The sequence below is a fragment of the Aethalodelphis obliquidens genome, unplaced genomic scaffold (assembly GCF_003676395.1).
Source record: "Aethalodelphis obliquidens isolate GAN/ISIS:26980383/991018 unplaced genomic scaffold, ASM367639v1 scaffold40, whole genome shotgun sequence".
NCBI classification, from domain to species: Eukaryota; Metazoa; Chordata; class Mammalia; order Artiodactyla; family Delphinidae; genus Aethalodelphis; species Aethalodelphis obliquidens.
In genome coordinates this window covers 9,808,405-9,832,286 of record NW_020837984.1, presented here as the reverse complement: position 1 = coordinate 9,832,286, position 23,882 = coordinate 9,808,405, and the positions used below count along the sequence as shown (strand labels likewise).

The following is a 23,882-nucleotide window of genomic DNA, read 5'->3' as shown; positions in this document are numbered from 1 at the left end:
TAGAAATTCTTTTCTGTGGGATTGATTCCATCTCCTTCCTTTCTCCTTGGCAGATATATGTTGGGGAAAGGAGGAAAACGGAAGTTTGACGAGCATGAAGATGGGCTGGAAGGCAAAATTGTGTCCCCCTCCGACGGTCCGTCCAAGGTGTCTTACACCTTACAGCGCCAGACTATCTTCAACATTTCCCTTATGAAACTCTACAACCACAGGCCCCTCACAGAGCCCAGCTTGCAAAAGACCGTGCTCATCAACAACATGTTGAGGCGGATCCAGGAGGAGCTGAAGCAGGAGGGCAGCCTGAGGCCCGCGTTCCCCGCCTCTTCGCCGCCCGCCGACCCGCTGGGCTCCAGCTACCGGGAGGCACCGCCTGCCTTCACCCACCCCGCGCCCGCGCCCTGCGAGCTGGGCGGCGCTGCGCCCCTGGAGGCCTGCCTCACCCCCGCCTCACTGCTCGAGGACGACCAGGACACGTTTTGCACTTCCCCGGCCGCGCAGCCTGCGGCCCCCGCCAGACTCGCACCTCCTGCCCTCCCGCCGGAAAAGGACAGCTTCTCCTCCGCCCTGGACGAGATCGAGGAGCTCTGTCCCACATCTACCTCCATGGAGGCCGCAGAGGCCACCACCGACGACCCGAAAGGGGACTCCGGCGGGCCCGGCGCGCAGAGACCCGAGGGGCTCCAGGACGGCCGGCCCGACGACCCGAAACTGATGGACTCCCTGCCCGGCAACTTTGAGATCACCACGTCCACGGGCTTCCTGACAGACTTGACCCTGGACGACATCCTGTTTGCCGACATTGACACGTCCATGTACGACTTTGACCCCTGCACGTCCGCGTCGGGGACATCCTCAAAAATGTCCCCCGTGTCGGCCGACGACCTCCTCAAGACGCTGGCTCCCTACAGCAGCCAGCCCGTCGCCCCGAGCCAGCCTTTCAAGATGGACCTCACGGAGCTGGACCACATCATGGAGGTGCTGGTCGGGTCCTGAGCCCCGGGGCCCGTCGCCTGCACCCCGCACCCCGACAGCTCTCCGCACTGTGCATGTACCCTTGCTTGCCTTTTTCTGAGAAAAAGAACATTCTACAAAAGGATCACACTAGTTTTTGCTTTGAGCAGAGTTGGAGTGCCTTCATCCAAGTATGACCACTTTTAATATGCTTTTTTGAGTGGTTCCTCAGAGACCTAGTACCCGGGAATAGGAAAGAATACATTTGAAGACAATGTCGCTATGTGGAATGACAAAAATAAACAGCTCAAGTGAAGCACAAGGAATAAGTTGGAAAAGCTGTAAATTGCATGTGCATATTTGTCTATTTTTTCTATAAGTTTTATTGCAAGAGGTAAAAAAAGAAAATATATATATATATTATTTAGATAATCTCAGTACCTTTTCCGGCATTTTCGCCCTGTATAGGTTGACTTGGCAATTCAGCCTTTTTAGAGGCATTAACTACTCCTCGTAAGTGTTGCATTTACATGGCTGTTTAGAAACTGCTGCCCAAATTTATTTTATATTTTTGTACAGATTCCGCAGTTTATGATATTGTTTTTCTAAAAACAAATGCTGTTTATACATATGAGATAGCTATTTTGATAGGATTTGCTCACATAGTTCCTGCAAACTTCAGATGTACAAGTTGCACTTGTACTTTTATAGAGTTGTAATGTTTTATATGTGTTCGGTGCAAAGAGAAAATTGGATCAAATCAATCCGCAGTTGATGTCCCCAGACGCGCGCGCGCGCACACACACACACACACACACACACACACGCAGCGCTTTAAGAAGGGCCAGGAGATATCACACCCAAATTTCACAAGCACCGACCCCCTGGCATGAACACCCGCCAGCACTGTGACTTCCAAAGCCAGAGCCACATCTGCTCATCAAACTTGCATTAAGCAGTTGGCGGGAGGTGGCCATGGAGCTCGGGGTTTAAGTCATGGTTCTCTTTAGCTCTCTCTCTGGAGGGGAAGGCTACCAAGTACTCATTGTATTTATGCCAAGTCTGCGCTTTTAATTGTTTTTATTTTTTTAAACAAAACCCCAGATCTTTCCCTTTTTGGCATAATTTTTATGAAGACCTGAAATTTTACACACGAACAAAATTTTATGAAAAGCAACTGACCTCTTCATGGAACTAAACCCTGTTGCGACGCTTAGGGCTCGTCAAGAAGGAACTCTCCCCCAGAAGGCATCCATCATGTCGCTCTGTTGTGTTTTCCTGCTTCCCTTCCTTAGAGCTTTCTTTCCCTCTGTTGCTAAGTGCTGAAAATGGCATCTTCATGATCACCACAGTGAGCCCAGCTCTCCTCGGCCCAGCCTAGGATGCACTCTTGTAACACGCATGGCTCCTGAACCTGGAGTTGGTCCCATTACGTCACGGCCTCCGATCTGGTTGCTTTCTTAAATCAACTGCTTTAACTACACTTTACAAGGCTGTTTTACCCAAATACACAGATAGGACTTTGTATGCATGTTCCCCTCCTCCCCCATTGCCATCCTCTCTCTGCCAGGAGAACTTGAGAACTAGCTTTTTATTCCTAGCGGTGTACATTTAATTTTAAAACGTTTGCAATGTATCATGCTTGTTGCCGAAATTGTTAATGGCCTTTCCGTTTCAGTTTTTTCTTTCTTCCAATGGTACTTTAGCTGGTTACAACCTATATTGTTGAAATGCAGGTGGCTTCTTTAGGAATAACTTTTATATTTATTTAAGAATTTTTAAATTATGGGATTTGTGTTGTTGTTGTTGTCTTTGTTGTTGGTCATTTGTCAATATTCAGTCACCAATTCTGCTCACTTCTTGCCATGGATAAAATTGAGTCTTTCTGGCCAATTAAAAAAGACAGCTTTATAAAATGGCACTTTAAACAAGCCATAGATAGTTTTATTTTTATAATACACATGGCAAAGCAAATACACTTTGATGAAGGAACTGCTCATCTAAGCAAAAGATTCGTGTATGATATGATTAAATCTCTCTACGTTCTGATTTACTCACCCCCCCCACCCCCTCCCGCCAACTTGAATGTGTTTTTAAAGGCTAATTATCAACTCAGACGAGCAGTGAGAAACCGATCAAACTGCACCGTTCTCCAGCAAGCACCCTCCACCGGACACCTCTTACTACTGCAGATGTGTCATTCCCTTTGATAGGACCAGGGACCATGTAGTTAAGGTGAGGGTTGTGGTAGATGCTTCCGGTGTCACCGTGCCTGTCCGTTTGAAGGGCTTCCTTTTCCTGTAGAGAACAAGTCCGCCCAGGCTCCATGCTTCTGCTAACTCAAGGACCTGGCAGACTCTCCACATGCCGCCTGCATACACATACGTGTACATGCACAATAGTGTTGATTATTCCGGACAATAACAGGGTAAGGCGGCTGATTTGCCATTGTTGAAAACTGATTGATAGTAACTTAGAACAACTGTACTTCGGTTGGATTAGTAAATCGTGTGTTTAAACAAATCCCATATGTTGGGCAGCAGTTCAAATAAGCACAGCGAAGTGTTGCCCACACGTGGTTCTCTGACTCTCCCGCGTTTATAAGGCTGGGCTTCAGGATCAAAAACAAAAACCCCCAACAGCAGCGCGCAAATGCTTTTTAATTCTCTGGACACCCTCACCGTAAATTCTTGATATTCAAGGTCTAATGAGGAAGACGTGGGGAATTAGTGGCCCTGTTTCAAAAGAACAAAACCATCAAGTGTTCCAGTTATCTTTGTGTCTTATTTTTACAAAGTGATGTCCCGACAGGGAAGAACGTGAGCCTGTGTGTGATCTCCAAGTCCCAGCTTGAGTGTGGGACGTGCTTCCAGATGCCACCCGGCAGCAGTGCCTTCCCGTTTCTAAAGGACATCCTGTGGCATTCAGAGTCAGGCAGGCAGTTTGAGGTGCCTTTACGAGAGGGACAGAGAGACATGCTGGGTGGGGCTGGGAGAGGACAATTATTGACAGTGATGTGCAATGAAGTGACAAGATGAGAGCAGAATAATAAGAGCTTTGAATTTGAAGTGATTTTTTTTCATAAGTTATTTATTCCTTTTTTTCTGTGTAAATATATTTATTTTACTGTGGAGCTCTAACAACATCTGGATCGTAACATGTGCAGAATGTATGTAGGAATTTATTCTCCTGTAGGAATGTCAATCTGTATTAAAAGGGGGTCCGAGCCAGACCCCTGGGTCTTCTCATCGTATGCACAGTCCACGTTCATTTTTACTCTCTCCTCTAATATGGGTCGATTTGAAATATGCAAAAGGTATGGATGAGGAATGTTTTAATACCTCCAAATTTTTAAGAAAATCAAGCATCAAAGGGTTGATATTTTTTAAAGTTTTTCTAGTCGCACTTTCTCTCTTTATGACAGAAGGGGCATCCACACCGACGCCCTCGCTCACACCAAAGGGTGAGAGCTAGCCACAGCCGCCTCCACCGGAGTGTCTTTCTCAATTGTGCTGTTTATTGCCATAGCCCCTTGGAGTGTCCCAGCTGCCCTGAGATCGATCAAGGAAATTCCTTAAATAAATAAACTCCAAAGAGCCAAAGTGTCAACTTACGGATCATTTTTAAAGCTTAAATTTATTAACCACCTTTGTGGTAAACAATGAATTATGAATCCGCAGGGCAGCCTTCTCAAATGACAGGTGCAAAAAATAATAATAAGAGAGAGAGAGACTCTACTTTGTGCAGCGATTGTTATTCTCTGTATGAATTGTCTTAATTTCAAAATCTTGCTGTTACAAATTGGACCTTTATATGCTTTCTGAAAATAATTGAAAAGAGCATATTTAACCTGTTTCGGCTGGAAATGGTTGACTTCCAGTAACTGCCAACGGCAGTGAGGTGTGTGCGTCCTGCTTATGTACCGTTGTTTTCAGGGCTTCTAAGAATAAGTCTGAATGGTTCTTGAGAATTAGCCAGGATCAAATGCTCTTGCAAGCAAAGCCAATAAAAATTTTGGACGTCTTTTGGGGATAACAAGTTTGGAAGGGAAGTCGGTCCATACGAGCAAACAACCAAGATTTGGAAAAGATGTACATAGTGACATGTTTGGTGCATGGTTTTTGAGGAGGGCTTTTGTCAAACAGGAGGTGTAACCTTTCCCCCACAGACCTGAGAGCTGTGCCTTTTCTATGCAATATTACTAGACGTTACATCGGAACCCAGATGGTTGTATTCACATGTAGGTTTGGGCTGTAATCTAAACAATTGGACAGATTAAATGTACATGGAAATGAGCAGTCTTACTTTTGTAGTTTTATATTATACAATAAACAGTTAAAAGATGAGAGAGGCGTGTTTGCAGTTTCCTTCTGCCCGGAGCACAGCCAGCTCATGTGTCACCGTCTGCCCACGTCAGGGAACGGTCTGCCCGCGGCTTCTGCTGGAGTTGGTGCTGTCACCCGCCCCCTGTCTCTCACTCTCAGGAGCACTCTTCTCTCTCGGTTCTCCCCCTGCCTCTTGGGCCCTTCTCGGACCTCCTCCCCCAACTCTTACTAAACACTGGGTGGGGGGGTGTTCCAGCTCTTTGCTGAGCCTCCACTCCTGCTTGCTTTCCCGAGGGCACCTAATCCACTCAGGACTCTGAAAACGTATTTCCAGCCCCTACCTCTCTCCCAGGCTCTGGACTTGGTATCTGCCAAGCTTTGCCATCTCACGCTCAGTGGGTCTAAACCAGCCTCGTTCCCCCACGGGGCTGGGCCTTCCCCTTTGGGCCTCTCTTTGGCCTCATCACCCTTCTCCCAGGTGTGATTCCGCCGCCTCCTTTCCGAACTTACCACAGCTTCTTCCGCAGCCCGGACCCTCTTCCCCCCTCGCCTCCAGTTATTGCATCTGCTTCCTATCTGCTCTTCACTGCCACCTGCTTGTTTCTCTAACATCCTTGTTGCCCCCCCACTGGTATTCCACAGCACCGGTGGTTCACGAATTTGTTGCACATCCTCCAGCAGCCCGACCCACATTTCCACAGTGCGGCTCCCCACCCCTCCCACCATCTTCCACAGGGTCGTGGAGGAGATCCTGGGGAGTCTCCTTGGCAGCGGGGCCGTCTCTGAGGGCATCGTGTGATCTAGCCTCACCTCCTCCGGGCAGTTCCGGGCCACGATACTAGCTGGTGAGGGAATGGGGCTGGAAAATGAGGGTTCCGATCAGTCAGCAGTGGAATATGGTGGCAGAGCGGGGAGCGTTGGGGAGGTATTATAGGTTGAATTGTGTCCTCCGAAAAAGATCTGTTGAAGGTCTAACCCCCAAGACTCAGAATGTGACCTTAATTCAGAAATAGGGTCTTTACAGAGAAATTAAAGTGAGGTTACTCGGGTGGGTCTTAATCCAATGACTAGTGTCCTTATGAAAAAAAAAAAAAAGGCGGGGTGGGGGGAGATTTTGACACATACAAGCACAGAGAACACCCTGTGAAGACGAAAGCAGAGATCAGGGTAACATGTCTACACCCAAGGAGCACCAAAGGCTGCCAGCAAACCACCAGAAGCCGGGGGAGCAGGCTGAACAGAGTTCTTCCTCACAGCCCTCAGAAGGCACCAGCCCTGCTGGCACCTCTGTTTCCGACTGATGGCCTCCAGAACAATCTATTTCTATGGCTTAAGTCGCTCTGTGGTACTTTGTTACGGCAGCCCTAGCAGACTAACGCGGGGAAGAAGAGGCTGAGCTCAATCCAGACATCCCGATGGAGATGCTCGTTAGGCCGCTAGAAATAAGAGGCTGTTTCTCAGTGGAGAGGTTTGTCTCTGGAATATGAGCGTCTGCTATTAATTAGAGATAGAGCTTTGGCGGCTCGTTCAATCTCTCTGTGCTTGTGAGGAGGAGATACAGCCATGGCTCCTAAATCTCTTTGAACATGTTGACGGTGCGATAAAAGCGCAAGCCGTGGATGTCGTCTCTCCTCACATGCCTCCAACCGCACCTAGTGCATAGTAGGCACTCAAAACATTTGTTTAATTAAAAACAAACAAAAAAACCCTGTGGTTCCTCCTCTACAGCAGGAGGGAAGCACAGAGCGTGGTCTTCCTTGTTTGGGTCCCAGGCCCACTCCCGTCCGGCCCTCTGGACGCCCCCATTGGCAGCACACTGCATGCCCTTGCTTGTCCCCCCAGTTCAGCTTGTAGATATTCTACCCATCACTCCCAGGCCGAGCTCAAGCGTCTGTCCATGAAGGCTCCTCTTCTTCGGGACGGCTCTGCCTCTGCAGAGGCACTTAGCAAGCCGTGCCATGTCTCTGGCTAGCTGTGCAACTTTGTTTCCTGTGCTACCCCCCTGCTGCTGCTCTTTAGAGAGCAGTTCAGAGAGATTTAGGAGCCATGACTTTATCTCGTGATGTTCATCTTTGTCAGAGGTCGGCAAACTTCGGCCCTTGGGCCAAATCCTGCCCACTGCCTGTTTGTGTGAATTTTATTGGAACACGGCCGCATTCATTTATGTGTGTATTATCTATGGCTGCTGTCCTACTACAGTGACACAGAGACCGTAAGGCCCTCAAAGACTAAAATGTTTGCTCTTTGGCCTTTAACAGAAACAGTTTACCAAACCTTGATCTTTGCAAACCATGCAATGCTTAGAACAGGGTCTGACCATAGTTGAGACCAGGCCAGACTTGCTGTGCTCAGGGGCTTACACAGACTGGGACGTCTGGAGAGGGGTCTGGAAAGCGAGTACAGTACAGAGGTGAGGGCAGGGATCCCAAGGACAAAGAGTGCGAGGTGGGGATGCGAGGGTCCGAGAGGGCGGAGGAGCCAGAAAAGCCCCGCGAGGATGGACATCTTCAGAGCGCTTAACACCTAGGAAGGAAAGGGCCCCATTTTACAGATGTGAAAGCTGAAACACAGAGAGGGGAAGTGATTCTTGTTTAAGGGGGGCGAGCATAGCATGGAGGTTCAGAGCTTGGCTCTGTAACTGGACCACCTGAGTTTGAAGCCTGGCTCCATCATTGACAGCCTGTAACCTTGGGCAAGTTCCCGAACCTCTCTATGCCTCAGCTTTCTCATCTGTTAGATGAGGGTAGTAAATGAGCTTATCTCATGCAAGGATAGGGATTAAAGGAGTCCATACATGTAAAGCACTTATAACAGTTCTAGGGAATTAAAACAAGACGTCCACAAATGTTGGCTCTAGCTAACCTGAGAGCGGCAAGGCTAAAATCCAGGCCTCCCCTTGGTGTGGGGTCTTAGGTTGGGCCATTAAGCAAACCTGGGGCATCTTAATGCTGAGGGCACGTTTTGTGGGACCACCACCATTTCCACACTTGTGGTCATGACTCTCAGCTATGTATTTACTGAGGACACTGTGCTCCAAGCTTGTGTGGCAATCTGGGGTCCCAGAGTCCCTATTGTCTCCTCTGTCTTTGCTTTTAATGTATGTTTGCTCCTCCTGGAAAGGAATCTTAACTGAAGGTGGAGATTCCGGATTACCACTTCCCGAGCACTCACACGAGCCAGACACCACTGAGTGCCGTGTATGGGATCTCGTGGACTCTGCCCGGGCCCTTTGAGGTTTATCTTACCACCTCTGCTTTACAGAGGAGGGAGTCCAGACTCAGAGAGGCTAAGCAACCGCCCAGAGGTCACACAGCTGGCATGTGGCAGAGCTGGGATTGCAGGCCAGGCCTCTCTGACCCTTATAACCCCTTCAGCACACTCTCCCGTCACCCATCCTCGCTCCTGGTGTCATCCAAGTCCACCTGCAGGCTGCCGGCTGGAGGCTGAGCAGGTGTCCCAATCCAAGCTTCACCTCTGTCACTTGCCTGACCTTGGGCAAGCCACTTCACCCCTCTTCTTCTCCACAGGGGCATGGCTCCCTCCTGGCACACTGAAGCATTAGCCAGTGGGACAAGAGAGGAAGATGTCCCAGTGGGACCAGCAGTGAACCAGGACCTGGGACTGCTCTTACAGGGCTGAAGTCTCTGTGTGACCTTGGGTCGGCTACTTCCCCTCTCAGGGACTCAGTTGGCTGGGTGGCAAAGGAAGGAGGCACACGCATGCCACATGCTTCGGGCCATGGTTCTTCTTGGCTGCAAGCTGGAAGCATGGGGGCCTCCGCCAGCATCTCTGGGCACGGAGCCCTAGGCCTCGGGATCTTATGGAATCGCTCAGGTGGGAGGAGAGCTGCTGCTCTAAGTCCCCCAGTGCCAGCCTTCCCGGCTGCTGGTGTGCAAGACCGGGAAGGCACACACACCGTCCCCGGAGCTGGGAATCCCCTTGCGGCAGGCTGGCTGTCCCAGTCCCACAGCCCGCCCCTGCTTCCCTCCCTCCCTCCCTCCCTCCCCTGGCAGGCGGGGAAGCCAAGCTGCCAGCTGCTAGCAAGGCCTATTGTTCAGCAGTGACAAGAAATGGTTGCAGGGGCCCAGACCCGGGAAGGGCTGGAGACAGAAAGGGGGAGGGGCGGGCCGAGCTGGGGAAATGTCTTCGAGGGGCCTTGGCTGCCTGGAGAAGCTGGAGCACAAACACCCCCAGCAGACTTTTTCACACTTGTCTTCCCGGGATGTCATCACTGGAGGATGTGCGTGTCACTGTTTTTGTGTGTTAGTGTTACCGCGTCAGGCTGCCTCTAGAAAAGGATTTATGGTCACTTGTCTCCCAGCTGAGCGCTGAAAACAGTGCCAGGTGGCCAAGTGCTTTGAAAATGGTGTTGTTCGAAGTCAGTCCAATCCACGCGCTCATGGGAAATACCGCCTTCCTGGGCCTGGAGACGTTCCAGGGATCCTGGACATTTGTGTATAGCTTAATGGTGTAGGAAGCATTTCACATACATTTGTGCTGTTTGATTCTCGGGACGACTCTGGAGAGGGTGGCAATGGAGGGAGGCTGAGCTTGCTTGGGGAAACTGAGGCACACGGAGAGGCAGGGCTGCAGACCCAGGCTCTGGACTCCTAAATTTATTACCTTCCGGTGCTTCAGAGCTTAAAGAAACTGACCAGAAACTTAATTATGAAAAATAATGGTCAACGGCCAGCCATGGAGCTAGAAGTTACAAATCCCTTGGAGCTTTGTAACAGACTCAGTGGGAACTGAAGTTATTCAGAGCTTCTGTTCTGTCCTTTCTAGTGCAGTAGCAGGGCCCTGAGCTGGGGAGGGCTTAGGAAAAATGAGGTAGGGCAGGACTGGTCAGGGAAGGAGGTGGGAGTTTAAGTTCAATGGGAAGTTGCTGGAGGGCCAGGAAGTGGCCTGATTCATGTTTAGAATGAATTTGAAATTTGAAATAAAAAATATGAAACCATTCACATTAACACTATATACTTAGGTATGAATCTAACAAAATATGTACAAAACTGATATGAGGAAAACTACAAAGCACTGATGAAACAAATCACAGAAGATCTAAATAAATGGAGAGATATTCCATGTTCATGGAGAGGAAGAGTCAATACTGTTTAGAGCTCAGCTCTTCCCAACTTGACCTATAGATTCAACACAGTCCCAGTCAAAATCCCAGCAGCTTAGTTTGTGGACATTGACAAACTGATCCTAGAGTTTACGTAGAGACGCAAAAGACCCAGAACAGCCAACACAATAGTAAAGGAGAAAAACAAAGTTGGAGGCCTAACTACCCAACTTCCAGACTTACTATAAAGCTACAGCAATCAAGACAGAAATCACAGTATAGGAAAAAGAATAAACAAATAGATAAACGGAATAGAACAGATTGCCCAGAAGTACACACACACAAATACAGTTAACTAATCTTTGACAAAGGAGCAAAGGCAATTCAGTGGAGACAGGATAGTATTTTCAACAAATGGTGCTGGAACAACTGGCCATTCACACACACACGCACACACACTAAAAGAATCTAGACAAAGGCCTTATACTCTTCACCAAAATTAACTCAAAAGAGATCGTAGACTTACGTGTAACACGTGAAACTGTTTAAAACTTCTACAAGATAACACAGGATAATCTAGGTGATCTTGCATTTGGTGATGACTTTTTAGATAAAACACCAAAAGTATGACCCATGAAAATTATAAATTGGACCTTATTAAAATGTAACATCTCTGCTCTGCGAAAGACACTATTAGGAGAATGAAAAGAAGCCACAGACTGGGAGAAAATCTTAGCAAAACAAAGTAAACAGTCCAAGTCCAATTAAAAACGAGCGAAAGATCTGAACAGACACCTCACCAAAGAAGATATACGGATAACAAGCATATGAAAAGTGGTCAACATCACATGTAATTAGGGAATTGTAAATTAAAACAATAATGAGGTACCACCACACACCCCAAAACACTGACAACACCAAATGTTGGTGAAGATGTGGAGCAACAGGAACTCTCATTCATTCTTGGTGGGAATGCAAAATGGTACACTTTGGAAGACAATTCGGCAGTTTCTTAAAAAGCTAAGGATACTCTTACCATATGATCCAGCAATCATGCTCATAGATATTCATCCAAACAAGTTGAAATATAATGTCCACACAAAAATTCAGCACACAAATATTTATAGCAGCTTTATTCATAACTGCCAGAAACTGGAAGCAACCAAGATGTCCTTCAATAGGTGAATGGATAAACAAAACGTTTATTGATGCCGAAAGCTCAGCCTCTCTGTACATCAGTGCCGAATCAACTCTCTGAGATAGAGTTTTGGGTGAAGCACCCCAAGCTCTGGTCTGCCTCAGGACCTTTGCATTTACTGTTCCCTTCCCCTCTATCTTTGTATTTCATTGAACCCTATGAAATGACTATTTTTGTAGATTAAAAAAAGGTTAAATATCAGGATTCCTAATATATCTTATTCCTTCTCATCCTCCAAATCTCAGCTCAGATGCCACCTCCTCAGAGTGGCCCTGAATGACCATCCCACTCCCAAGTAGGCATATCACTCTGTTTTATTTTCTTAGTAGCATTTATTACCATGTGAGGTTATCTCATTTATTCGTTTGCTTTCTCCTTCTCCTTCTCCTTCTTCTTCTTCTTCTTCTCCTTCTCCTTCTCCTTCTCCTTCTCCTTCTCCTTCTCCTTCTCCTTCTCCTTCTCCTTCTTCTTCTTCTTCTTCTTCTTCTTCTTCTTCTTCTTCTTCTCCTTCTTCTCCTTCTTCTCCTTCTTCTCCTCCTTCTCCTCCTTCTCCTCCTTCTCCTCCTTCTTCTCCTTCTTCTTTCTCCTTCTCCTTCTCCTTCTCCTTCTCCTTCTTCTTCTTCTTCTTTTCTCTCCTGTAGTATATAAACCTCCTGACAGTAGGGACCTTGTCTTGGTCAATAAGCTTCTCAGAGAACAGATGGTCTGGGGACCCCAGATAATTGTACCACCCTAGGGAGGGGGAAGCTACCCCACTGCCCCTGAAATTTGACTGATGTCATATTTCCAGCCAGCTCTCTGGTTGGGAACAGAGCCTGATTTACCTGACAGAACAATAGGGAAACATGATATTTTCCCCTTATGTGTTGAGGGCCAAGTTCAAACCCTCCTCCGTTGGTAGAGTGGAACAGCAGCATGGGCTGGAGGCAGAGAGGACTGGGTGGGAACCAGCTTTGCCCCAGCTACCACCTCCTCCAGCCTGTCCCCCCGTAACAATAGAATAGCTTTCCTTACACTTACCATGTTTCCTCAGCTCCTACTCTGATGCACAACCTTTAGTGACTCCCTATTGCCATAAGGAAATATGCAAACCCCTTTTCAGGCTTTCGAGGCCCTGCTTTCTCGCATCCCACTGACTCTTCCAAAAGTCCCCTGCCTAGGACACCCTCTTTCCTCCCTACCTCCCAGGCCCTTCCCATCCTCTGGAGTTCAGGCACACCTCTGGGAACCTTCCCTGACTGCCTGTGCTCACAGGCTCCTGTGCCCCCCGCCAACCCCCCCGCCATTCGTTTGCTCAGCTCATGGGGTTTCGAGGATTGCTGGGGCCTGTTTCAGAGCTCAGGCTCCAGAAGAACAGGGACTGAGTCCAGGGAGTGTGAGCGCCAGCTGGCTGCAGAGTGTGACTTGTTGGAAGGGGAAGGAGGGGAGACTGAGGGGCCTCCCAGTGGGAGAGGACCTTTGTCTCCTCCTTGGTGGGTCCAGACCCCTAAGAGCACACCAGCTCAGGAAGCTGGGCCACAGTGCTCTGGAGAGGGGTCCATGCAGCCGTCCCTCCTTCCCTTCCTCTCCCTCCCCCAGTGTGGAGCCAGCCGAGTTGACTAAAGTGGCAGGAAAAATGTCCCCCAACCCTTCCAAGCTGCTGCACATCTGTGCCCAGACAAAGCCAGCTATTAATCCTAGCTTTTGTGTGAGTGTTTGGGTGTTGAATTCCACTTGGATCTGCCAGCCTTTGGAAGGGGAGATTGGAGGGGATTTAGTGACAACAAAAGGAACCCACTGAGGGGAATGGGAGGGGGCCAGGGGAGCTAAGAAACCCAAGTGCATTCACTCTGAGCCTGGTGAGGGCTCCTGGGAGCCCAACTTCAGCCAGAGCCTAGCAGGGCTCCCAAATTCCCAGGGTCTGAGTCACAAAAAGAGGCCACTCCCCAGGAGAAAAACACCAGCTTCACGGGCCTGCTGTCCACTCCAGATGCTGTCTGGGCCTCGGCCCCAGCCTGACAGGGCCTGTGCCCTGCCCCGGTACCGCCTCTTTCAGACTGGGGCAGCCCACTGCCCAGGGAAGTCCAGGATGGAGGGAGACAGGAAATAGGGAGCAGGCAGAAGCCCCAGGGACTGAGTCCAGATCAGGGAGCGCCTCAAAGTCCCCAGGAGTCCCCAGCCAAGTCAACCGCACAGCAATAAGGGCCGAGGGCCTGAGGCACTGGGCTGCCTAGTTGCCTGGATCCGGTTCTCCCGAGGAGCCCTTGGACACGTGGTCCCAGCCAGATGCTCAGCCTCCAGGGACTCCTGTTCCCACAAACCCTAACTCTGGCTGAGGCATCAAACCCTCAGAATAGCCCTGGACAGGGTCATGGTGTGTGTGTGTGTGTGTGTGTGTGTGTGTGTGTGTGTGTGTGTGTCTTAGAATGTCCAGTAATTCTGAGGGGGAAGACCTGCCGCCCCAGGCAGGTGTTATTTGACTAGTTTATGTAGCAGAAGCTCTGATCTCATTGCTAGATTAATAAGCGGCCTGAGGTGTGAACTGAACCCCACCCGCCAATCTGCCCCTGCCCCTCCTGCTTTGTGAATTTCACTTTTTAAAATGCGCTCCCCATCTGTGGCTGTTTGACCCCCAAAGGCTCACCAAGCTGTGGAGCTGTTGTCTGACACAGTGAAGTACAAGTTGTTTTAACTCTGTGTGGTGCGGAGACATACCCCGAGCTTCCTCCGCATTTCTCTACCTTATCTGAGATGTCTCGTCATATTCATTCATTCATTCAATAGTTGACTGAAGTACTGCTCTGCAGGCCAAGTTCTGCTTTAGCTGCTGGGCAGGAGATGCAAAATGTGGCTGCCTGCTACAACGAAGGTTCCGGGCTTAATGAATGATTTTCTAGTGGTTATTAGCACATCCACAGATGTTTTAGTCTACCTTAATTAACTCTAGAAATAAAAGGGTGAACTCGAATCATTCGTTCATTCATTCCCTCACTCATTCAGGAGAGGTGAAGTCAGGCTGGCCCACCAGGTCCTCTGTACTAAAAACCCCAAATGTTCTCCCAACTCTCTCCTGGTCTTTGGGGAAGGGGATTTCACAGGTGCTATAAAGGCTCTCTCCTCCTGGCACTGTTTCTGGTGGACCTGGTCTCCGGCAGCCCCCCTCCAGAGGCGAGTGAAGAATAGGTGGGCCATGTGCTGCCTCCAGGACGATGGCCTCCTCTGGGTCAGTGAGCGGGCGCAGCTTCTCCAACTCCGGGATGGAACCTTCTGGAAGCCAGAAAGCCACTCCATTCCTGGTTTTGTCAGAGAGCACCTGCACTGTTGCTGAGGAGGCTCCCCGAGGATGGGTGAGAGACCCCGGCTGCTGCACTGCTTGCAGAACCCCATACCCGGGGACACCTCGCTCTGCACTGGGTCCCGTCCATAGGGGCTTCCCGCCAGGTTGACAGCGAGGGCCTTGGAGGCACAGAGATGGTCATGGGAGTTGAGAGGATCGGTGACTGCAAGTGGTTTTTAATCCCTTTGTCCTACATTGTAAGGGACGGGGGTTGGGGGCGGCAAGATGAGTCCACAGGCCTTGGGCGGCACTGACGCATCCGCACGTGGACTGCGATAAATGGGGTTACTACTGTGGGGGGAAGGTCAAGACAGGTACTGGTCTGCGGGCATCTAAGGATGGGGTGTGGAGAAGGGCTGGGGTCGGGAGACCTCACCAAGTGCGGCTCGCAGGTAATCGGTCCTGGCGCAGAGACTAGGCAGGCCCTTCTGCATTCTGTGGCTCTGGGGCTCGGCTTCTCTCTCCAGTTTTCCTCCCAAGATGGTCGCAGGACCTCAGTGAAGGTCACGACCATCAGAGGCTCCCTGTGTGTATCTGCCCACCCCTGGGGCAGGAAGGGTCTGGCTTCCCAAATCAGTAATGATCAGAAGTACCATTTATTGAGTGCCACATGCCAGGTGACGTGCTAAGCTCTTTACGTTGCATTAGCTCTGTGAAGACTTGCAACCACCCATGAGGTCAGCACTATTATTATTCCCACTTTATAGCTGTGCACACCGAGGCTTAGAGAAGTTAAGGACCTGACCCAAGATCGAATAGCTAAATGGAGGTGGAGCCAGGACTTCAAAACCTGGGCTCTACTCTATTCTGATGGGGATCCCTAAGACCTCTGGATCTTCGACTTCCCCAGGGCCACCTCCCTCAGCCATTTCACAGCCCAGCAATGTGGAAAAGGCCTGGAAGAGGAGGAAAAATCCAGTTTGAGCCTCTAGTTTGGCCTCTTGGTCAAAGGTGAGATGCAGTGAAGAAGATGAGTGGTCAGCAGATTATCTGGAGCTTTTATTGCTCCAGGATGACCCCTCTCCTCTCAGACGAAAACAGATTAGCAGATTCTGCTCTTGAAAGTAAAATTTTAAAATGAAAAGTTTTTTTTTTTCCTTTTAACAAAAGCAAAGCCAGAAAATACAGAGACAAAAATAAACATGTAAAATGCCTTTCTATTACTCAGAGGTGATGACTGCTAAAACCTTGCATATATTTTTGTCAATATGCAAATATTTTGTCAATATGCACTTTCTAAGTGCAGACACATACACGCACATGCTTTTTCACACTATATTTTTAACAGAGTAAAAATGGTATTATTTGGAAACTGCTTATTTTTTTTCACTCAGTAATTTATCTAAACATCTTCCTAAGTAGGGACATATTTATTCACCCACTATATCATATTCAACAGCTGTGTGGCATTCTATTCTACGGCTGTACCGTAATTCGTTGAACTAATCTCCTAATGGTAAGTATTTAGGAATTTCTACTTTTTGTTCCTGCTGTGATCAGCAGCTTGAGTTAAAAATCTCAGTACATCCTTATGTAGAACCTTGAAGTGAAATTAATGAGTCAAAAGGTGTGTGTGTTGCCCAAGAGCCCTCAGGAAAGGTTGTAGACATTTATTTTCATATTCAGAGACCCCTGCCCCTGCCCCACCCAGTGCCTGCAAGCGTGCGCGCGCACACACACACACACACACACACACAGTGTTGCTATTTCTGGAATATTCTTGCATTTAAAAAACAGGTTGACAATTTGATACATGAAATACTATCTCATTATTGTTTTATTTAGCATTTCTTTCATTATTAATTGGGGTCAACAGTTTTCATGTGCCTATTAGCCACTTTTATTTCTTCTCTCAGTTGCCCGTTCATGTCCTTTGTCCATTTTTCTATTGGATACTCTTCTTTTAGCACAGTTGTCCTATTTAGGTGAGTAGTTCTCAACCCTGGCATATTAGAATCACCCGGAGGACTTTAAAGAAAGAAAGAAAAAGGGAGGGAGGGAGGAGTGAGGAGGGAAGAATGACAAGGGCAGGAAGGAAGAAAGGGAAAAGGCCCCATCCCTGAGTAAATATTTGGTGGAGCCTGGGTTTCAATATTTTTTAAAGTGTTCTCGTGCTTCTAATTTGCAGCCATGGCTGAGACCCTTGTTATAAATTAGATTTCTCCCACGGTCTGGCTCCAAATGCTTTCATCGCAGAATCTATTTTCATTTCTTTGACACCCAGTTTTCTCTTGTGAAAAATGGGCAGCAGAACTGGGAAGCAACACAGCACCCTCATCCCAAATTCTATAAATCCCATTGAGGAGGCTGGAGTTTCAGGAAAGAGGGTGAGGAAGACACTGCGGTCAGGCTCTCTGACAGGCGGATTGGAAAAAATTAAAAATGCTCACTCAGGCAATTAGACTTTCCCTGAAGACAGCCTGAGCCCTAAATGGAGGGGACAAAGCTGGTGTTCTTCAGAACACGTTTGCTTCTCTACTGCACCCGCCTTCAGATGCACAGCAATCTTGCCCTCTCTGGGGCTTCAAGGTGTAGAGTTAAAGTCTTATCTGAGGCATTTCATCTCCTTTCAGATGTCAGCAGGAGACAGGAGGAGTGCAGCCGGGGAATCAGGTCCTTCAGGAGGGAGCCATCCCCCTGGCACCCAGGCCTGCCCTGGGGATGGGACGGATCCCTGGGTCGGTGCAGGGGCTGCCTCCACCACCTCTAGTCCTCTCAAGGGGGTTATGACATGCTCAAAACAAACTTGAGTACCGTTAAAGCTCAAAGGCTCTGTCCCCTTCCCCCCATCATAGTGCAGGGCGCGCAGGTCCCACCTGGGGGACAGGATGGGATGAAAGGGTCTTTCTGGTGAATCAGGCAGGAAGGTCCTTGGAAACCCCCAGGCTGGCTTGGTGCCACTCCAGGTCGGGCACACGGAGCACAGCAAACGTGAGCCTTCCCGCCACCGCCGCTGCCGCTGCGCCCGAAGGTGGTAGAACATGTGCCTCTGCTTGAAACCTGGCCCACCTGGTGCCTGTGTGTGAACCCAAGCCTCTGCTTCTTCATCTGTAAAATGGAGTTGGATGCTGATGTTCAGGGCTGCCGAGAGGACTAAAAAAAGCGGTATGTGGGGCTTCCCCGGCACAGTGGTGGCGCAGTGGTTGAGAGTCCGCCTGCCGATGCAGGGGACACGGGTTCGTGCCCCGGTCCAGGAAGATCCCACATGCCGCGGAGCGGCTGGGCCTGTGAGCCATGGCTGCTGGGCCTGCGCGTCCGGAGCCTGTGCTCCGTAACGGGAGAGGTCACGACAGTGAGAGGCCTGCGTACCGCAAAAAAAAAAAAAAAAAAAGCGGTATGCGGCACATTGCAGGTCCTCAGTAAATGCCAGGAGCTCTCCGTGCCTGCCCCTCCACGCCCTTTCCCTACCCTCGCCTGTCAGAGCTGAGGGCTCCAGTTGAGCTCAGGAATCTCCAACCCCTTTTTCATCCCCACGGCCCGCACTTATTCCATTTCTTAGGGACAGGGAAGGCGGCCCTGCCTACATGGTCCCCGGGCTCCCAGCGCTGAGCGGAGCTTGCCCCGGAAGCTGCACCCCTCCGCCTGTGCCCAGACTGCGCCCAACCTCCCTGCCTTCTCTCCTACCATCTCCTTGAGAATCCCACGCCTTTGCACTTTCCTGCCCAGACTTAACCAAAACACGTACTGTAAACCTAATATTTATTGAGCACTTACTTTGTGCCAGGGACCAAGCTTCATCTCCATTACCTTATTAATTGTTCACAGGAAGATTTTTGTTACCCCATTTTACAGATGAGGAAAGTCAGACTAGTTCTTTGTAAAGTCACAGGGCATTAGAGAACTGGATTCTCATGCCACCATGCTGTGTTTGGTATCATATACACTGACTGCCTATGTGCCTGCCCCAAGGAGCTTAAATTCCAGCAGACGTTCTCTCTCCCTCCCCTCAGCTCCCACTGCATCTTGCTCTGCTCCCTCTTCACCATTTATCCCACCCTGCCTTGCATTGCTATTTTCTGGGTACCTCTCATCTCCTTTGACCATGGGTTCCCCCAGGACAGAAAATGTGTCTTTGTATCTTCATCTTTGAGTCTGGCACAAAGCTTAGAACACTGTAGGTTCTTAAATTATGTTTCTAATTCTAAAGTAACGTGTTCAGTATAGAAAAAACAAAAAAAAGGAAAACACAGAAAAAGTAAAGCAGAAAAGAAATATCACCTATGATCCCACTACCCAGAGAAAACTATTGTTAATATTTAGGGAAATTTCCTTCCAGTCTCTCTCTCTCTCTATATATAGTATTTATAGATATATAGTTTTTATTCTGCATAAAGTAGACATTTACAATACCATTTTCTATGATGCTTTTTTTAAAGTACTCTTTGCTTCTGACTTTTTTTTAAAATATGTATTTTATTAATTTATTTGGTTGCACCAGGTCTTAGTTGTGGCAGGCGGGCTCCTTAGTTGTGATGTGAGAACTTTTAGTTGCGGCATGAATGTGGGATCTAGTTCCCTGACCAGGGATCGAACCCGGGCCCCCTGCTTTGGGAGCACGGAGTCTTAGCCACTGCGCCACCAGGGAAGTCCCTATGATGCTTTTTTACCTTATATCATGAGCAATTCCCACATCATTAGAAATTCTTTGGAAATGGTGTTTTTTGATGGCTGTAGAGTGTTCTCTCCTGTGCTGGTGCCCCTCCTGTTTAAATCACTCCCATAAACAACTCCAAATGTTGTGGTTCATTTACAGCCCCTCTGATTATTCCCAGAGGAGAAATACCTGAAGTGGAATTGCTGAGACAAAGAGAAAGGATATTTCCAAGGCTCTTGGCACATTACAGTTGGCTCTGAACAAAGCCCTGCTCTATCAAACCCTCTTCCATCCCCACCCACCCAGATGTGCTCACCTACTAGCTGGAAGGCCCAGTGCCCTAGGGCCCCCTCTCTCATTTCAACTCCCCCAGCCTTTTCAAATGGTCAGAAGCAGGTGGGAGGGTCCTGGGAGATGGGACTTGAGAGACTTGGCCAACCGATGCCCAAATCTACCCCTCTCTGATCTGCACTCCATCATCAGAATGACTCCTCTGGGTTAAGGGCAGTGTGACTCAAAAGTTGTTGGTTGTACAATGGACTTCTAGTTGGAGACATTCCCACTAAGCCATGGCCACCAGGCAGATCTTCTTAGTCACTAGATTAACAGCCGAGACTTGGGCCTCAGGGATTGGGACGTTACAAAGTTATGCATGTTTTTAATTTTATTGAATATATTATGTAAAAATATTAAAGATTAATCTGGGGAAAAAAGACAAAATATCATGCCTACATCTTTTCCCTTTTCCCACATTTTTCTAGGTCAGGGAAGTAGTCTCTGTGAAAGGGAAATAACCTTTAGATCAGTATCTTCAAAAGTATCCAACACTTTCTTGGATAGATTTTCATTCAGCCTATAATGACATCCATAGAGCAATGGCCATGGGTCTCTAGCACAGGGCTGGATATATGAGCCATCAGGTGCTGTGAGCCCCTCAGAGGCCATGGCCAAAACAGCCAGAGTGCTTTTCCTTCCAGCTCCACTGTAAACAATTTGGGATTTAATCTAAAGAGATTCTAAGTGGGTCAATTCTTTGAGGTAATTTGTGTCAATTTCCAAGTCACTCCTGGTCATCGTCCAGGAAAGACAATTTTTATTAAAGAACCCCAGGGCTGCCTGTAGGGACAGCCTCCCCGATCCCTCACCAGTCGACACTCAGCAGAGGCGGATGGCTGCGCAGAACAGCCCGCTAACTGAGGGAACCCAGGCAGGATCGTCGTCCTCAAGGAGCTCAGCCTGCCCTCCCACCGAGCTGGGCTGGGCGGTGTCCGTGCTCCAGAGCGGCGGTTCTCAACCTTCGCGAACGTGCGGGTCTCTGGCAGGGCCTGGGAACACAGCCTGCTGGGTCCAGAGACCAGTGCTGGCCCGAGAGTCTGCATTTCTAAGTTCAAGTTCCGGGGGGATGCCGAGGCTGCTGGTCCCAGGGTCACACTTCGAGGACGCTAGCCCGGGAGCTCGGAGAGAGGGAACCAGGGGCACCCCGGGGAGGAGGGGCGCGGAGGCCGGGCCCGGGGCCTCCCGAGAGGGAAGCGGCGGAGGCCGGAACCGCGGGCGGCGGCGCGGCGACTTGGTCCGGGTGACACGGGGGCGGCGGGCGCCTTGGCGGCGGCGGCGGGAGACCCCTCCGGCCACCCAGGGCGCGGCGGCCCGGCCTCCCTCCCCGGCCCCGTGGCAGCTCCGGGGCGCCCCGCGCGGCTTCCCGGGCCTCTGCGCCCACCGCCCGGAAGGGAGACAAAGGCACTACGGGGGACGGAACTGGAGCGTCCCTCCTGAATGTCCAGACTGTCTGGGCCCCTGCTTCTCACACCCTTCCTCCTTCATGGCTGTCATTGGCGCTGGGCTCTCCTCCCTGCCCACGGCGGGGGCGGAGGGAGGAGAGCGCGCTACACATGCAGTCGCTACTCTCACTATCCGCCCCGCACCAGGGGCCGCCGTCTAGAGCCCCAGATTCCATCCCCAGAGCGGCTTCTCACAGCCATGTGACCTTTACAGCTCACCTCAGCTCCCTGGCCTCGGTTTGTCCTGGTGTAAAGCAACTGGGTTGGAGGGGGATGTTTCTGAACTTCCTATCCTATCCACCTTGACCTGTGAGTGGCAGGTGGTGGGATGGGGTCTGGTGCAGGCAGAACACGGTTGAAGCTGGGTAGGGGCTGTGAGGTGGTGGAGGAAAGGAAGAGGGGAAGCGGGAGGGGGCCTCCCAGGTACCTTTGCAAGCTCTGCCCGCCCTCAGTCCTGGCCTCCATGTGTGGGCTGGCAGAGCCTCTACCCAGGGAAGACGCCCATGGGAATCCCCTTGCTAGCTGGGTGCCTGGTTTGCAGTCACTGTTTGCCAGAGGATGAAGAAGGGGACAGGAAGGAACGTGCAGGCTGGACTGGAAAATCCAGCTGTGCAGGAGGAGCCCTGACTGCACTTCACACTGGAAGCTGAAGCCTTGCTTGGCCCTGTCTCCGGGGCACATGCCCTGCTGGACCCTGGGGAGCCCCGTCCAGGGGCACAGCTGCCACTGGGTTGAGAGCTCCTGAGCCAAAAGTCTAGTAGCTTTTAGCTTTGAGGCCGCACACATGTGCTCCCAAGATTGTGTGGAAATATTATTTTCAACTTAAATCCATCTTCCTACAGATTTACTCAATGAGTTCAAAGATGTTCAAAATTAAGAGTTCTTAATTTACAGGCTTGGCAGCAGCTTCCAGCACATTAACCCGAAGGCCTTATATCCTCCTCAGCCCACCCCTGCTCCCCTCTGCAGAAAGGGAAGCGCCCACAAAATGTCCAGATGGTTCAGAGAAGTATGTAAGTCTGTTTGCAAGTGGCAGAAATGCCTCTCCAAGTAGCTTAAAGATATATGCACCTATAAAATATATAAATATAGACAGTATTTTATATGTGTATTTGGCTCACAGAGTCTAAATAAAGGTTAAAAACTGGTAGGAAGGACAGGGATGTTGTTGGGCCCTGAATGTGACAGGACTCTCTGATGGCAGCTCCCAAGCTTAACAACTTAAAGTCTCACTGCCAATTTTCTCCAAAAATCTTAGAGCGAGGAGATCCTTAGCAAACCTATCTGAGAAGGGTCTGCCAGAGGCCCAGACCACTTCACCACGCACTGGGTCTGGGGAGAGGCTCCTTTAGACCTGAGCCTGCACGGGGCATGGGGAGCCTACTTCCTGGTAATGGTTCCAAAATACAAGGACCTCCACTGCCCAGGACTGACGAAGCCCACACAATTCTCAGGCTGGCACCCACCAGCCAGTTCTGCCAGAGAGCTGGGACCAGCAGGGTGAGGCCAGCCTCCCCGAAGGGGTGGCCATGTGAGAATTCGACCTGTTCAGCAGAAGTGGTCAAAGCCACTGTGTGCAGTGGTGCGGGTTGTGCACTGCAGCTCCGGAGGTGCTATGTGTGCTGTTGACTCTGTGAAGGCGCCCCCTGGAGTTGTGCAGCGCACAGTGCGTGTGGCTCTGGAGGCATTCCTGTTATTCAGGACAACCGGGTGATCTTTACAAACAGATTAGAAACAGAGCTTCCTGAGGTACCTGCACACACATGGCCTCATGGAAGCCACCGGCCATGGTACGGTGACTTGATTTCTCTGGGGGTCACACTGCATTCTCAAGGTGGGGTGCACTGGTCATTGTGGTAAACGCAGATGGAAGCCTTGTTTCAGGCCCCCCCCTGCCCTGTGAACCACTGGGGCCTGCCTTGCAGCAGCAGGGAACATCCCCAGAGTGGCCCAAGCACTGGATTTGTAGTTAGAAGCCCCAGACCTCCATGAAAGGGGAGCCATGTGACCTTGGTCCAGTGTCATTCTATGTGGTAGTTTCCTACGACTGAGTAACAAATTACCACAAACTGGGGGGCACGAAACAACAGAAATTTATTCTCTCACAGTTCTGGAGGCCTCGAATCCAAATCAGGGAGTCAGCAGGACTGGTTCCTTCTAGAGGCTCTGAGGGAAAAACAGTCCTATGCCTTTCTCCTGGCTTCTTCTGGTTGCTGGCTATCCACACGATCCTTGGCTTGAAGACACATCACTGCAGTCTCCGCCTCCATCTTCACATCCCCTTCTCGCAGTGCGTCACTTCTCCCTTCCTCTTCTCCCTCTTTTTAAAAAACTAAATTAGGAACTTCCCTGGTGGTCCAGTGGTTAAGGCTCTGTGCTTCTACTGCAGGGGGTGCGGGTTTGATCCCTGGTCGGGGACCCGCACGTGGCGCAGCCAAAAAGTAAAAAACAAAAAAACCCCTGAATTTAATTTTTTATTGTGGTAAAATATGCATAGCGTACAATTTACCATTTTAACCACGTTTAAGCATATAGTTCAAAGGCATTAAGTACTTTCACATCCTTTCCTCTTTTACAAAGACAGTTGTCATTGGGTATAGAGCCTACCCTGATCCAGGATGTCTCATTTTGAGCTCCTTAATTACATCTGCAAAGACT

The 23,882-nt window shown here is 49.7% G+C and overlaps 1 protein-coding gene across 3 annotated transcripts in view; it reads left to right on the top strand.

The window, feature by feature from the left end:
• The window catches only part of SERTAD2 (SERTA domain containing 2), a 113,731-nt gene extending 108,434 nt beyond the window's left edge, over positions 1–5,297 (top strand). For all 3 annotated transcript variants that reach the window (XM_027131836.1, XM_027131835.1, XM_027131837.1), the window contains exon 2: positions 54–5,297. In XM_027131836.1, coding sequence (XP_026987637.1) covers positions 58–993 — 936 coding nt within the window. In that variant the 5' untranslated portion in view covers positions 54–57 and the 3' untranslated portion in view covers positions 994–5,297. The remainder of the gene's footprint in view (positions 1–53) is intronic.
• Positions 5,298–23,882: the final 18,585 nt, after the last annotated feature.